The sequence below is a fragment of the Entelurus aequoreus genome, linkage group LG28 (genome assembly GCF_033978785.1).
Source record: "Entelurus aequoreus isolate RoL-2023_Sb linkage group LG28, RoL_Eaeq_v1.1, whole genome shotgun sequence".
Classification (NCBI taxonomy): domain Eukaryota; kingdom Metazoa; phylum Chordata; class Actinopteri; order Syngnathiformes; family Syngnathidae; genus Entelurus; species Entelurus aequoreus.
The window spans coordinates 34,733,728-34,752,458 of NC_084758.1; the positions used below are offsets into that span (position 1 = coordinate 34,733,728).

The 18,731-nt window shown below is 35.0% G+C and overlaps 1 protein-coding gene across 1 annotated transcript in view; it reads left to right on the forward strand.

Moving 5' to 3' along the window:
• LOC133645046 (phospholipid-transporting ATPase ABCA1-like) overlaps nt 1-18,731 on the forward strand; it is a 116,919-nt gene that overhangs the window by 37,806 nt on the left and 60,382 nt on the right. Inside the window, exons 6-13 of the mRNA XM_062039836.1 lie at nt 3,145-3,266; nt 3,375-3,578; nt 3,984-4,073; nt 8,308-8,548; nt 13,090-13,229; nt 13,290-13,406; nt 13,468-13,662; nt 13,730-13,935. Of these exons, the coding sequence (XP_061895820.1) occupies nt 3,145-3,266; nt 3,375-3,578; nt 3,984-4,073; nt 8,308-8,548; nt 13,090-13,229; nt 13,290-13,406; nt 13,468-13,662; nt 13,730-13,935 (1,315 nt within the window). The remainder of the gene's footprint in view (nt 1-3,144; nt 3,267-3,374; nt 3,579-3,983; nt 4,074-8,307; nt 8,549-13,089; nt 13,230-13,289; nt 13,407-13,467; nt 13,663-13,729; nt 13,936-18,731) is intronic.

The window sequence follows — 18,731 nt, forward strand, 5'->3', positions numbered from 1 at the left end:
ACTATGTCACTAGACCAGATTACTAGACTACATCTTTAGATAATGTCATTTGACCACATCACTAGACTGTCACTAGACTACGTCACTACACTACGTCACTAGACTATGTCACTAGATTATGTCACTAGACTATGTCACTAAAGTCTGTCACTAGACTACGACACCAGACTAGATCACTAGACTACGTCTCTAGATTATGTCACCAGACCAGATCACTAGACTATGTCATGAGATCAGATCAGTAGACTAGATAGATAGATAGTACTTTATTGATTCATTCCTTCAGGACTATGTTACTAGACTAGATTACTAGACTGTCCCTAGACTATGTCACTAGATTATGTTACCAGACCAGATCACTAGGCTATGTCACTAGACTGGATCACTAGACTATGTCACAAGAGTATGTCACTAGATGATGTCACTAAAGTCTGTCACTAGACTATGTCACCGGACTAGATCAGTAGACTACGTCACTAGATTATGTTACCAGACCAGATCACTAGGCTATGTCACTAGACTGGATCACTAGACTATGTCACAAGAGTATGTCACTAGATGATGTCACTAAAGTCTGTCACTAGACTATGTCACCGGACTAGATCAGTAGACTACGTCACTAGATTATGTTACCAGACCAGACCACAAGACTATGTCATGAGACCAGATCAGTCGACTAGATGACTAGACTGTCACTAGACTACGTCAGTAGACTGGATGTGAGTCGTCTAAAGTAATGAAGAGACCAAACATCTTGGAAGACAACTCCAACATTTGTGATTGATTAAATGTCCTGAGAATATTTAGCATGATCTCATTTTTATTTCACTCTTATGTCATTTCATTTGGTACATCTGAACTTTATTACTGGCACTTTTTGAGAACACTTTTCTCTAACGGCATGAATGTGTGAGTGCAGGAAGAAAAGCAACATTCCACCTAGATCCACATGAATAAACCAAACTAAACTAAAACATCCTTTGTTGCGCAATCCAGCATGCCCAATATGTGACACATTCTCTCCGCACTCCCTGTGTAGGAGGGCTGCGTGTCCCAGCATGCACTGGGCCAACACTTTGTCTCCCAGCATGCACTGGGCCAACACTTTGTGTCACTAAATTAACCTTCTGCAAGTGTGTGTGTGTGTGTGTGTTCTAGCAATGCTTACTTAATGGGGACATCGCTCTGTTTACACTGACGGTATGGGGACAAAAAAACAGGTCTCCTAAAGGGAAACCTTTTTAAATGATTCTGAGGATCATGTCATATTTCATTTTAACTTTTTTTTTTTAAATGGTCCTCAGTAGTCACGTACAAATTTGTGTGAATTATGCAAAATTATTTAAATTTGGTCCCCATGAACCATATTAACACTTTTTCCCCCAGGGTGCCCAGTAAGTATGATCAGCACATGACTTCATCAATCCAGAGATTTAAAGGCCTACTGAAAGCCACTACTAGCGACCACGCAGTCTGATAGTTTATATATCAATGATGAAATCTTAACATTGCAACACATGCCAATACGGCCGGGTTAACTTATAAAGTGACATTTTAAAATCCCGCCACACTTCCGCTTGAAAAACTCCTTTGGATATGATTTATGCGCGTGACGTCACAGAATCCACGGAAGTGGTTGGACCACATCGAACCCGATACAGAAACCTCTTGTTTTCTTCGACAAAATTCCACAGTATTCTGGACATCTGTGTTGGTGAATCTTTTGCAATTTGTTTCATGAACAATGGAGGCTGCAAAGAAGAACGTTGTAGGTGGGATCGATCGGTGTATTAGCGGCTAAGTACAATACTTACAGCAACACAACAAGGACTACTTACTACGCCTAGCCGATGCTTGCCGCCAAACCCACGGATGAAGTCCTTCGTCGCGCCGTCGATCGCTGGAACGCAGGTGAGCACGGCTGTTGATGGGAAGATGAGGGCTGGCTGGCGTAGGTGGAGCGCTAATGTTTTATCATAGTTCTGTGAGGTCCGGTTGCTAAGTTGCTAAATTAGCCTTAGCGTCGTTAGCAACAGCATTGTTAAGCCTTACCCGGCTGAGAATTTTTAACCGTGTAGTTACATGTACATGGTTTAATAGTATTGTTGATCTTCTGTCTATCCTTCCAGTCAGGGGTTTATTTCTTTTGTTTCTATCTTCATTTGAGAACGATGCTATCACGTTAGCTCAGTAGCTAAGTGTGTCGCCGATGTATTGTCGTGGAGATAAAAGTCACTTTGAATGTCCATTTCGCGTGCTCGACTCTCATTTTCAAGAGGATATAGTATCCCAGGTGGTTTAAAATACAAATCCGTGATCCACAATAGAAAAAGGAGAGAGTGTGGAATCCAATGAGCCAGCTTGTACCTAAGTTACGGTCAGAGCGAAAAAAGATACGTCCTGCACTGCCTCTCTAGTCCTTCACTGTAACGTTCCTCATCTACGAATCTTTCATCCTCGCTCAAATTAATGGGGTAATCGTCGCTTTCTCGGTCCGAATCTCTCTCGCTCCATTGTAAACAACGGGGAATTGTGAGGAATACTAGCTCCTGTGACGTCACGCTACTTCCGCTACAGGCAAGGCTTTTTTTATCAGCGAGCAAAAGTTGCAAACTTTATCGTCGATTTTCTCTACTAAATCCTTTCAGCAAAAATATGGCAATATCGCGAAATGATCAAGTATGACACATAGAATGGATCTGCTATTCCCGTATAAATAAAAAAAATTCATTTCAGTAGGCCTTTAATGACGTGTATGAGCTAACTGCGCAAAAACTTGGTCCCCATTCCAAATGACAACTTGTGTGTGTGTGTGTGTGTGTGTGTGTGTGTGTGTGTGTGTGTGTGTGTGTGTGTGTGTGTGTGTGTGTGTGTGTGCGCGCGCGTGTGCGCGTGCGTGCGTGTTTTATAGGCTTCAATTTCAAGTATACATATGCATTTATTCATTCTTTTATTACCATCAGACATATTTTATTTGCGACACACGGCCATGTGTCAAACCGTGTGTGTGTGTGTGTGTGTGTGTGTGTGTGTGTGTGTGTGTGTGTGTGTGTGTGTGTGTGTGTGTGTGTGTGTGTGTGTGTGTGTGTGTGTGTGTGTGTGTGTGTGTGTGTGTGTGTGTGTGTGTGTGTGTGTGTCTTGTAGGCTTCAAGTTGAAGCACTTCCTGCGAGATGATGAGACTTTGTCCAGCTTCCTGTTGAGGAATGCCACTCTTCCTCCATCTGTTGTGGATCACATCCTGGAGGCCGACGTCAACTTGGAGAAGGTGATGATCCTGCACGCACACACACACACACACACACACACACACACACACACATACACACACACACACACGCTATCAAACTGAGGTATCTCTCTATGTGCGTCTCAGGTCCTTCTCAAAGGGTTTGGGGTCCACCTGCGGGACGCATGTCCTCGGAAAGCGGCGGGGCGGAGTGTGGAGGAATTTGTGAAGATCTCAGACCCGCTGGCTTCCATGATGGTCCAGGAAGTGGTGTGTCGCGCTCCTAATGTGTGGCTGAACCGGGCAGAGCAGAACTTCCTGGACAACGTGGACTTCCTCAAACCTGTCTTGGTAAAAAGTCTCGCCTGCAGCCTGACAGACAGAATTGAGGGTGTGTGCGTGTGTGTGTGTGTGTGTGTGTGTAGAGGCGTGTCCCAGCTTGTCTCTCTTTTCTTTAGTTCTCAGTCTGTGTCGCCTGTAGGCTCCTTTTTCAAGGTCAGGAAACAGGAAGAGAAGCTGACAGACTGTGTGAACCTCACATGTCTGAAAGACTTGTTTCCATAGCAACGTGTTTCAGCTGGCTAAAAACACAAGCTACTGAAAAAGACTTGTCAGGTTTACTAGTTGCACCAATAAGAATGCCACTCACGTGTGTGTGTGTGTGTGTGTGTGTGTGTGTGTGTGTGTGTGTGTGTGTGTGTGTGTGTGTGTGTGTGTGTGTGTGTGTGTGTGTGTGTGTGTGTGTGTCTCACACAGAGGGATGCCCGGTCGGACCCTGAAGCTGTCAAGGAGGTTGCCATGGCAACCAACAAGCTTCTGGACAGTCTGGGCTCGCTGGCGGTGGAGGTAAGAAACTGACCGTGATGTCACAGGAAGTGACTGTCATGTGACCGGGTTCCCCCAGCTGGTTGAGGTTCCACGAGTCCAGGCCTTGGTTTTATTCACTCGACATCCAAAACACTGCAGGGGGTGGTGGGGTCTGTCCAAGGTCACAAACCGCTTTCATGTGACCTGCTTCAGGCTCAGCGGGTCAGCTCGACCCACAACTTGTCAGCTGAACAAAGAACCAGAACCAACAAATATTGTGTGTGTGTGTGTGTGTGTGTGTGTGTGTGTGTGTGCACGCACCGCCTGCTGATTCGTCCTCGTTGACTTGTCCAGTCTGGGCAAACATCAAGAAGCAACCCAGGGGTCTTCATTAGTACAATCAGAATGTTCACATATCCCCTGAAAGTTATTCGAGCAGTGCTAGTCAATGAGCTAAAAGCCACAGGCTGTCAACTCAATGTCCATCACAGCTCTTAAGGCATTGAGAAGTGAAGTCAAGTGAGCCACGCTAGCTGGCGTTCATTCTATACACATCTTTAAGACCTAAATCATTCTTCTCAAATAGAGGGGCAGTGAGCTATCGAGGCGGAGGACTAGTTACGTAGTCTAGTGATCCAGTCTAGGGACGTAGTCTAGTGATCTGGTCTCATGACATAGTCTAATGATCTGCTCTGGCAACATAATCTAGTGACGTAGTCTAGTGATCTAATCTGGTGACATAGTCTAGTGACAGTCTAGCGATGTGGTCTATTGACATAATCTAGTGTAGTGACATAGTCTAGTGCTCTAGTCTAGTGACATAGTGTAGTGACAGTCTAGCGATGTGGTCTAGTGACATAATCTAGTACTCTAGTGTAGTGACATAGTCTAGTGCTCTAGTCTAGTGACATAGTGTAGTGACAGTCTAGCGATGTGGTCTATTGACATAATCTAGTAATCTAGTGTAGTGACATAGTCTAGTGCTCTAGTCTAGTGACGTAGTGTAGTGACAGTCTAGCGATGTGGTCTATTGACATAATCTAGTAATCTAGTGTAGTGACATAGTCTAGTGCTCTAGTCTAGTGACGTAGTGTAGTGACAGTCTAGTGATGTGGTCTATTGACATAATCTATTGACATAGTCTAGTAATCTTGTGTAGTGACCTAGTCTAGTGACAATCTAGTGATGTGGTCTAGTGACGTAGTCTAGTGACAAGCTAGTGATGTGGTCTATTGACATAATCTTGATCTAGTCTAGTGACATAGTCTAGGGACAGTCTAGTGATCTAGTCTAGTAACATAGTCTAGTGATCTGGTCTGGTAACATAATCTAGCGACGTAGTCTAGTGATCTAGTCTGGTGACATAGTCTAGTGACATAGTTCAGTGAAATAGTTTAGTGACGTACTGTAGTGACATAATCTAGTGACATAGTGTATTGACAGTCTATTGATGTGGTCTATTGACATAATCTAGTGACCTAGTCTAGTAATCTAGTGTAGTGACATAGTCTAGTGATCTAGACTAATGATCTAGTCTAGTGACGTGGTCTAGTGACATAGTCTAGTGATCTAGTCTGGTGATGTAGTCTAGGGATGTAGTCTTGTGACATTGTCTGGCGATATACTCTATGATCTGGTCTACTGACATAGTATAGGGACAGTCTAGGGATCTAGTTTAGTAACATAGACTAGTGATCTGGTCTGGTAACATAATCTAGTGATGTAGTCTAGTGAACTAGTCTGGTAACATAATCTAGTGACGTAGTGTAGTGACAGTCTATTGATGTGGTCTATTGACACAATCTAGGGACATAATTTAGTAATCTGGTGTAGTGACATAGTCTAGAGATCTATTCTAGTGACGTGGTCTAGTGATCTGGTCTCATGACATAGTCTAGTGATCTGGTCTGGCAACATAATCTAGTGCCGTAGTCTAGTGAACTAGTCTGGTGACATAGTATAGTGACAGAGTTTAGTGAAATAATCTAGTGACGTACTCTAGTGACATAGTCTATTGACGTAGTGTAGTGACAGTCTAGTGATGTGGTCTATTGACATAATCTAGTAATCTGGTGTAGTGACAGTCTAGTGATGTGGTCTATTGACATAATCTAGTAATCTGGTGTAGTGACAGAGACTAGTGATCTAGTCTAGTGACGTGGTCTAGTGACATAGTCTGGTGATGTAGTCTAGTGACATTGTCTGGGGACATAGTCAATGATGTGGTCTAGTGACATAGTCTAGGGAGAGTCTAGTGATCTAGTCTAGTAACATAGTCTAGTGATTTGGTCTCATGACGTAGTCTAGTGATCTTGTCTGGTAACATAATCTAGTGACGTAGTCTAGTGATCTAGTCTAGTGAGGTGGTCTAGTGACAGAGTCTAGTGATCTAGTCTAGTGAGATGTTCTAGTGACATAGTCTAGTGATCTACAACCAAGAGGGGGGGGACACTGAGTGTAAATGGCATGTGTGGCGCACATATTGGTTGTGCTACAACATGCTTGCATACATGAAATACAGTTGTATAATCATTAGAGCATCCATCCATTTTCTACCACTTGTCCCTCCCGAGGTCGCGGGGGTGGCTGGGACCTATCCCATCTGCAATTGTGCGGAAGGTGGTGTAGACCCTGGACAAGTGGCCCACACAGACAGACAACATTCCCACTCTGTACTTCTTATATAGGAGCAGGCGGGCATGACATGTACTTCTTATATAGGAGCAGGCGGGCATGAGATGTACTTCTTATATAGGAACAGGCGGGCATGAGATGTACTTCTTATATAGGAACATGCAGGCATGAGAAGTACTTCTTATATAGGAACAGGCGGGCATGAGATGTACTTCTTATATAGGAACATGCGGGCATGAGAAGTACTTCTTATATAGGAACAGGCGGGCATGAGAAGTACTTCTTATATAGGAGCAGGCGGGCATGAGATGTACTTCTTATATAGGAACATGCAGGCATGAGAAGTACTTCTTATATAGGAACAGGCGGGCATGAGATGTACTTCTTATATAGGAACATGCGGGCATGAGAAGTACTTCTTATATAGGAACAGGCGGGCATGAGAAGTACTTCTTGTATAGGAGCAGGCGGGCATGAGATGTACTTCTTATATAGGAGTAGGCGGGCATGAGATGTACTTCTTATAAAGGAGCAGGCGGGCATGAGAAGTACTTCTTATATAGGAACAGGCGGGCATGACATGTACTTCTTATATAGGAGCAGGCGGGCATGAGAAGTACTTCTTATATAGGAGCAGGCGGGCATGACATGTACTTCTTATATAGGAAAAGGCGGGCATGACATGTACTTCTTATATAGGAACAGGCGGGCATGACATGTACTTCTTATATAGGAGCAGGCGGGCATGAGATGTACTTCTTATATAGGAGCAGGCGGGCATGAGATGTACTTCTTATATAGGAACATGCGGGCATGAGAAGTACTTCTTATACAGCAGCAGGCGGGCATGAGAAGTACTTCTTATATAGGAGCAGGCGGGCATGAGAAGTACTTCTTATATAGGAACATGCGGGCATGAGAAATACTTCTTATATAGGAGCAGGCGGGCATGAGAAGTAGTTCTTATATAGGAGCAGGCGGGCATGAGAAGTAGTTCTTATATAGGAGCAGGCGGGCATGAGAAGTACTTCTTATACAGCAGCAGGCCGGCATGAGAAGTACTTCTTATATAGGAGCAGGCGGGCATGACATGTACTTCTTATATAGGAGCAGGCGGGCATGACATGTACTTCTTATATAGGAGCAGGCGGGCATGAGAAAGTGTCGGGGAGTTAGACTTAGACTTAGACAAACTTTATTTGGTTTGGTACAAAGGATAATGCAGGTAAAAAGTAGAGTAAAAATGTACCATAGTATAACATATATGTAATATTATATATGTAATATGATATATATAATATGTAATATGATATATGTAATATGATATATGTAATATGTAATATGATATATGTAATATGTAATATGATATATGTAATATGATATATGTAATATGATATATGTAATATGTAATATGATATATGTAATATGATATATGTAATATGATATATGATATATGTAATATGATATATGTAATATGATATATGATATATAAAGACTCCACAAGTCCTAGATTGGTGTGTAGGATGAAGTAAATATGATAAAGTTGTATTTCAGTTAGCGTGACAAAGTGAATGAGAAGTTGTAAAGTTAAGTTGAAGTTAAAGTAGCACTGATAAGTGAAGTCCTTGATGTTCCTCAGCTGGCTGGCATGAAGAGCTGGATGGACCTGAGGAAGGAGATCCTCTTCCTGACCCACAACGCCACGTCTTCGCCCAGCGCCATGTACCAGGCCGGGTCACGCATCCTGTGTGGACACCCGGAAGGCGGCGGCCTCCAGATCAAGTCCCTGAACTGGTACGAGGACAGCAACTACAAGGCTCTCTTCGGGAGTCACAACAGCAGCGAGGACGAGCCCGCCGCTCTCTACGACAACTCTTCTAGTGAGTGCACGCCACTTCCTCTTTCCTCACTTCCTGTTTCCTGCTGCAGGTCTCAGGCCTTGTTGCTGACCATGTCCATGTGTACACTTCCTACAGCATCAGACCCCACTACACACACATGTACAGCATCAGACCCCACTACACACACATGTACAGCATCAGACCCCACTACACACACATGTACAGCATCAGACCCCACTACACACACATGTACAGCATCAGACCCCACTACACACACATGTACAGCATCAGACCCCACTACACACACATGTACAGCATCAGACCCCACTACACACACATGTACAGCATCAGACCCCACTACACACACATGTACAGCATCAGACCCCACTACACACACATGTACAGCATCAGACCCCACTACACACACATGTACAGCATCAGACCCCACTACACACACATGTACAGCATCAGACCCCACTACACACACATGTACATCATCAGACCCCACTACAGACACATGTACATCATCAGACCCCACTACACACACATGTACAGCATCAGACCCCACTACACACACATGTACAGCATCAGACCCCACTACACACACATGTACAGCATCAGACCCCACTACACACACATGTACAGCATCAGACCCCACTACACACACATGTACAGCATCAGACCCCACTACACACACATGTACAGCATCAGACCCCACTACACACACATGTACAGCATCAGACCCCACTACACACACATGTACAGCATCAGACCCCACTACACACACATGTACATCATCAGACCCCACTACACACACATGTACAGCATCAGACCCCACTACACACACATGTACATCATCAGACCCCACTACACACACATGTACATCATCAGACCCCACTACACACACATGTACATCATCAGACCCCACTACACACACATGTACAGCATCAGACCCCACTACACACACATGTACATCATCAGACCCCACTACACACACATGTACAGCCTCAGACCCCACTACACACACATGTACATCATCAGACACCACTACACACACATGTACAGCATCAGACCCCACTACACACACATGTACAGCATCAGACCCCACTACACACACATGTACAGCATCAGACCCCACTACACACACATGTACAGCATCAGACCCCACTACACACACATGTACAGCATCAGACCCCACTACACACACATGTACAGCATCAGACCCCACTACACACGCATGTACAGCATCAGACCCCACTACAGACACATGTACAGCATCAGACCCCACTACACACACATGTACATCATCAGACCCCACTACACACACATGTACATCATCAGACCCCACTACACACACATGTACAGCATCAGACCCCACTACACACACATGTACAGCATCAGACCCCACTACACACACATATAATAACAATAACACCACATTAATAATAATATTACATTAATAATAACAATAACACCACATTAATAATAACAATAATATTACATTAATAATAACATTACATTAATAATAAAATAACACCACATTAATAATAACAATAACACCACATTAATAATGAAAATAACACCACATTAATAATAACAATAACACCACATTAATAATAACAATAACATTACAATAATAATAACATTACATTAATAATGACAATAACACCACATTAATAATAACAATAACACCACATTAATAATAATAACACTACATTAATAATAACATTACATTAATAATAACAATAACACCACATTAATAATAACAATGACACCACATTAATAATAACAATAACACCACATTAATAATAACAATAATATTACATTAATAATAAAAATAACACTACATTAATAATAACAATAACACTACATTAATAATAACAATAACATTACATTAATAATAACATTACATTAATAACAATAATACCACATTAATAACAATAACATTACATTAATAATAACAATAACACCACATTAATAATAACAATAACACTACATTAATAATAACAATAACACCACATTAATAATAACAATAACACTACATTAATAATAACAATAACACCACATTAATATTAACAATAACATTACATTATTAATAACAATAACATTAAATTAATAATAATAATAACAACATTACATTAATAATAACAATAACACCACATTATTAATAATAATAATATTACATTAATAATAACAATAACACTACATTAATAATAACAATAACATTACATTAATAATAACAAAAACATTACATTATTAATAACAATAACATTAAATTAATAATAATAATAACAACATTACATTAATAATAACAATAACACCACATTATTAATAACAATAACATTACATTAATAACAATAATACTACATTAATCATAACAATAACATTATATTAATAATAACAACAGCATTACATTATTAATAACAATAACATTACATTAATAATAACAATAACACCACGTTAATAATAACAATAACACCACATTAATAATAACAATAACACTACATTAATAATAACAATAACACCACATTAATAATAACAATAACACTACATTAATAATAACAATAACACTACATTAATAATAACAATAACACCACATTAATATTAACAATAACATTACATTATTAATAACAATAACATTACATTAATAATAATAATAACAACATTACATTAATAATAACAATAACACCACATTATTAATAACAATAACATTACATTAATAATAACAATAACATTACATTAATAATAACAATAATACTACATTAATAATAACAATAACATTATATTAATAATAACAACAACATTACATTATTAATAACAATAACATTACATTAATAATAACAATAACACCACATTAATAATAACAATAACACCACGTTAATAATAACAATAACACCACATTAATAATAACAATAACACTACATTAATAATAACAATAACACCACATTAATAATAACAATAACACTACATTAATAATAACAATAACACCACATTAATATTAACAATAACATTACATTATTAATAACAATAACATTACATTAATAATAATAATAACAACATTACATTAATAATAACAATAACACCACATTATTAATAACAATAACATTACATTAATAATAACAATAATACTACATTAATAATAACAATAACATTATATTAATAATAACAACAACATTACATTATTAATAACAATAACATTACATTAATAATAACAATAACACCACATTAATAATAACAATAACACCACGTTAATAATAACAATAACACCACATTAATAATAACAATAACACTACATTAATAATAACAATAACACCACATTAATAATAACAATAACACTACATTAATAATAACAATAACACCACATTAATATTAACAATAACATTACATTATTAATAACAATAACATTACATTAATAATAATAATAACAACATTACAGTAATAATAACAATAACACCACATTATTAATAATAATAACATTACATTAATAATAACAATAACACTACATTAATAATAACAATAACATTACATTAATAATAACAATAACATTACATTACTAATAACAATAACATTACAATAATAATAATAACAACATTACATTAATAATAACAATAACACCACATTATTAATAACAATAACATTACATTAATAATAACAATAATACTACATTAATAATAGCAATAACATTACATTAATAATAACAATAACACCACATTAATAATAACAATAACACCACGTTAATAATAACAATAACACCACATTAATAATAACAATAACACTACATTAATAATAACAATAACACTACAGTAATAATAACAATAACACCACATTATTAATAATAATAACATTACATTAATAATAACAATAACACTACATTAATAATAACAATAACATTACATTAATAATAACAATAACATTACATTGTTAATAACAATAACATTACATTAATAATAATAATAACAACATTACATTAATAATAACAATAACACCACATTATTAATAACAATAACATTACATTAATAATAACAATAATACTACATTAATAATAACAATAACATTATATTAATAATAACAACAACATTACATTATTAATAACAATAACATTACATTAATAATAACAATAACACCACATTCACCCTGTTGGCCCCTATGGGCGGGCACAGTGTTCATTTTGTTGACTAATCATTTTTGTGTGAGTCATTGTCAACGCCTTTTTTCCCCATGATGAAAATAGGACAATAACTGACAAATAAATGCTAACGACATGATCACATGAAAGTACTTCATGTACTGTACTTCATTTACTTCATGTACTGTACTGAACATCACCCCCGGCTTGTCACGGGGGGTACTGGAGCCTATGTCATTTAACCTCTCTTCTGACGCCATCTTGTTGTCTTTGACATGGTGACCACGTCTGCTAGCCCCTCCCACTCACTCTTTTCAAGAATATTTCATTTGTCCTTGTGTCATTTGTCATGTGTGATGAACATGTGTGTGTGTGTGTGTGTGTGTGTGTGTGTGTGTGTGTGTGTGTGTGTGTGTGTGTGTGTGTGTGTGTGTGTGTGTGTGTGTGTTTGCAGCACCGTACTGCAACAGCCTGGTGAGCAGCATGGATTCCAACCCCATGTCCAGGATGATCTGGGAGGCAGTGAAGCCGCTGCTGATGGGGAAACTTCTCTACACTCCCGAGACCCCCGCCACCCGGAGGATCATCCACGAGGTGATGACATCACTTCCCGTTCCGTGGCAGCATACGTGAAAGTCTGCGTGTTGCCTTCAGGTGAACCGGACGTTCCAAGAGCTGGGTGTGTTCAGGGACCTGGGAGGAATGTGGGAGGAGATGAGACCCAAAGTCTGGGACTTCCTGGAGAACGGCGAGCAGATGAACCTCATGAGGGTAATCACCGTTTATTCTTCTCCATGGGACACAAACAAGACCTTTCTTCAACCACTTTCAGAGTTTGCTGAGAAACAACGTGACAGCCACCTACTTCCACGCCCACTTGGTCAAAACCGACTGGACCGTGTCCGACATCTCCCACTTCCTGTCCAGGCACGCCGACCAGCGGCGGGCGGCGAGCAGCGCCGTCACCTGGCGGGACGTCTTTAACGAGACGGACCAGGCTGTGACCAGCATCTCCCGCTTCATGGAGGTGAGAGTCCACGCCCACACGCCTGCACGCCTGCACGCCATTGGTCACATGACTCCTCCTCTTCCAGTGTGTCAATCTGGACAAGCTGCAGCCCGTCTCCAGTGAGGAACACATGGTCAACGAGTCCATGGTCCTACTGGAGGACAGGAAGTTCTGGGCCGGGATCGTCTTCCCAGACGTGGCTGCCAATGCCACGGACCTGCCGCCAAACATCAGCTACAAGATCCGCATGGACATCGACAACGTGGAGCGGACCAATAAGATCAAAGACGCGTAAGGAGGAGATTGGCATTATCATGTAGGGGGCGGAGCTTACCTCTGATGAAGGTTTTCTTTGTCCAGTTGTTCCTCGTCACCTTCACTCTACTGCAGGGTGTCAAACTCATTTTCATTCATCGGAGTAATGGCTGCTTTTTTTATACTCATTGATTTATGCATGCAAATTAATATCAAAACATTTTTATATTCATTGACATTATGCATGCAAATTATTATCAACATTTTTTTATATTCATTTACATTATGCATGCAAAATAATATCACACTTTTTAAATATTCATTTACATTATGAATGCAAATTAATATCAAAAATATTTTATATTAATTACATTATGCATGCAAATTAATATCAAAAAGGTTTTATATTCATTTACATTATGGATGCAAATATAAAAATGTTTATATTCATTGACTTTTTGCATGCAAATTAATATCAAAACATTTTTATATTCATTGACATTATGCATGCAAATTATTATCAACATTTTTTATATTCATTTACATTATGCATGCAAAATAATATCACATTTTTTTTATATTCATTTACATTATGCATGCAAATTAATATCAAAAATATTTTATATTAATTACATTATGCATGCAAATTAATATCAAAAAGGGTTTATATTCATTTACATTATGGATGCAAATATAAAAATGTTTATATTCATTGACTTTTTGCATGCAAATTAATATCAAAACATTTTTATATTCATTGACATTATGCATGCAAATTAATATCAAAACATTTTTATATTCATTGACATTATGCATGCAAATTATTATCAACATTTTTTTATATTCATTTACATTATGCATGCAAAATAATATCACACTTTTTAAATATTCATTTACATTATGCATGCAAATTAATATCAAAAATATTTTATATTAATTACATTATGCATGCAAATTAATATCAAAAAGGTTTTATATTCATTTACATTATGGATGCAAATATAAAAATGTTTATATTCATTGACTTTTTGCATGCAAATTAATATCAAAACATTTTTATATTCATTGACATTATGCATGCAAATTATTATCAACATTTTTTTATATTCATTTACATTATGCATGCAAAATAATATCACATTTTTTTATATTCATTTACATTATGCATGCAAATTAATATCAAAAATATTTTTATATTAATTACATTATGCATGCAAATTAATATCAAATTTTTTTATATTCATTTACATTATGCATGCAAATTAATATCAAAAATATTTTATATTAATTACATTATGCATGGAAATTAATATCAAAACATTTTTATATTCATTGACATTATGCATGCAAATTATTATCAACATTTTTTATATTCATTTACATTATGCATGCAAAATAATATCACATTTTTTTTATATTCATTGACATTATGCATGCAAATTAATATCAAAAATATTTTATATTAATTACATTATGCATGCAAATTAATATCAAAACATTTTTATATTCATTGACATTATGCATGTAAATTATTATCAACATTTTTTTATATTCATTTACATTATGCATGCAAAATAATATCAATTTTTTTTAATATTAATTTACATTATGCATGCAAATTAATATCAAAAATATTTTATATTAATTACATTATGCATGCAAATTAATATCAAAAAGGTTTTATATTCATTTACATATGGATGCAAATATAAAAATGTTTATATTCATTGACTTTATGCATGCCAATTAATATCAAAACATTTTTATATTCATTGACATTATGCATGCAAATTAATATCAAAACATTTTTATATTCATTGACATTATGCATGCAAATTATTATCAACATTTGTTATATTCATTTACATTATGCATGCAAAATAATATCACATTTTTTAAATATTCATTTACATTATGCATGCAAATTAATATAAAAAATATTTTATATTAATTACATTATGCATGCAAATTAATATCAAAAATATTTTATATTAATTACATTATGCATGCAAATTAATATCAAAAAGGTTTTATATTCATTTACATTATGGATGCAAATATAAAAATGTTTATATTCATTGACTTTATGCATGCAAATTAATATCAAAACATTTTTATATTCATTGACATAATGCATGCAAATTGATATCAAAACATTTTTATATTCATTGACATTATGCATGCAAATTATTATCAACATTTTTTTATATTCATTTACATTATGCATGCAAAATAATATCACATTTTTTTTATATTCATTTACATTATGCATGCAAATAATATCAAAAATATTTTATATTAATGACATTATGCATGCAAATTAATATCAAAAAGGTTTTATATTCATTTACATTATGGATGCAAATATAAAAATGTTTATATTCATTGACTTTATGCATGCCAATTAATATCAAAACATTTTTATATTCATTGACATTATGCATGCAAATTAATATCAAAACATTTTTATATTCATTGACATTATGCATGCAAATTATTACCATTTTTTTTTTATATTCATTTACATTATGAATGCAAAATAATATCACATTTTTTAAATATTCATTTACATTATGCATGCAAATTAATATCAAAAATATTTTATATTAATTACATTATGCATGCAAATTAATATCAAAAAGGTTTTATATTCATTTACATTATGGATGCAAATATAAAAATGTTTATATTCATTGACTTTATGCATGCAAATTAATATCAACATTTTTTATATTCATTGACATTATGCATGCAAATTATTATCAACATTTTTTTATATTCATTTACATTATGCATGCAAAATAATATCAAATTTTTTATATTCATTTACATTATGCATGCAAATTAATATCAAAAATATTTTATATTAATTACATTATGCATAGAAATTAATATCAAAAATGTTTTATATTCATTTACATTATGGATGCAATTATAAAAATGTTTATATTCATTGACTTTATGCATGCAAATTAATATCAAAACATTTCTATATTCATTGACATTATGCATGCAAATTAATATCAAAAATGTTTTATATTCATTTACATTATGCATGCAAATTAATATCAACATTTTTTATATTCATTTACATCATGCATGCAAAATAATATAAAAATGTTTATATTCATTGACATTATGTATGCAAATTAATATCAACATTTTTTATATTCATTTACATCATGCTTGCAAAATAATATACAAATGTTTATATTCATTGACTTTGTGCATGCAGATTAATATCAAAACATTTCTATATTCATTGACATTATGCATGCAAATTAATATCAAAAATGTTTTATATTCATTTACATTATGCATGCAAATTAATATAAAAATGTTTATATTCATTGAAATTATGCATGCAAATTAATATAAAATGTTTATATTAATTGACATTATGCATGCAAATTAATATCACAATTGTTTTATATTTATTTACATTATGCATGCAAATTAATATAAAAAAAGTAAATGATATTCATTGACATTATACATGCGGGTAATAACCTGTGATTAATCAAAATGCATTTGATTGTTAGATTTTTTTATGTATAACTTGCTTTAAAATCATAAATAAAGGTGACATTTAACTATTTGTTTCTATCTTACAAAAGTAGTTTTTCAATACAGTATAAAATAATATAATTGGCATGATCAGATAATATTCAAGTTTAAAATATGCATTTTTTTCTGTCAAAATTGAAAGAACGAATGCATTTAGTAAAAAAAAACAATTAAAAAAAAAAGTATTTTATTGAAACCTTTTTTTCCCAGGCTTTCGCGAGCCACATAGAATAAAGTGGCTGGCCAGAACTGGCCCCCGGGCCTTGAGTTTGACACCTGTGCTCTATTGCATCATTTTTTCCCAGCGTATTCTACCTTTTTTGGGCATAAATTCATATTTTTTTTGAGGTATGAAAATAGCTAAAATAATTAAAAATATCAATACTAAAGTAGGATTGGCCACTAGATGAGACGTTGTTTAGTATCAAATATAGGATATTATATATATATATATATATATATATATATATATATATATATATATATATATATATATATATATATATATATATATATATATATATATATATATATATATATATGTTACAGCTCATTTTATTACCTATTCTTTGTTATATGTGTTTTATGTTGCATGATTGCACCAAGAAAAATTCTTAGTTTGTGAACCCGTTCTCAAAAAATGGCAATAAAAACTATTCTGATTCTGATTCTGATATATATATATTATTATTCATTATATATATAATAAATATATATATATACAGTATATGTATATACATATATATATATATATATATATATATATATATATATATATATATATATATATATATATATATATATATATATATATATATATATACAGTATATGTTTATTTATTATATATATATATATCAAATGAATGCCAATTTAACTGTTCTCCCATTATTACCAAAGAATAGATTGTATATATAAAAAGAAAGAATACATTCTAAAACAATAACAAATATTGTCAGTGAATAGTGAATTAGGGTCATGTGTTCATGCGAATTTCATTCATTCATTTCTTGGCACTGCTCATCTTAAGACGACTCTTTTCATGTGTTTTTCTTGTCATCACTTTGTGGTTTTGAGGCAACGTTGGTCACATTTGAACTCTCTGTCCTGTTCTTCAAACAATCAATGTTTATTTATATAGCCCTAAATCACAAGTGTCTCAAAGGGCTGCACAAGCCACAACAACATCCGCGGTTCAGCGGCCACATAAGGGCAAGGAAAAACTCACAACCTTGACTTCTTCAAGTCAAGTCTTCAAGGTATTATT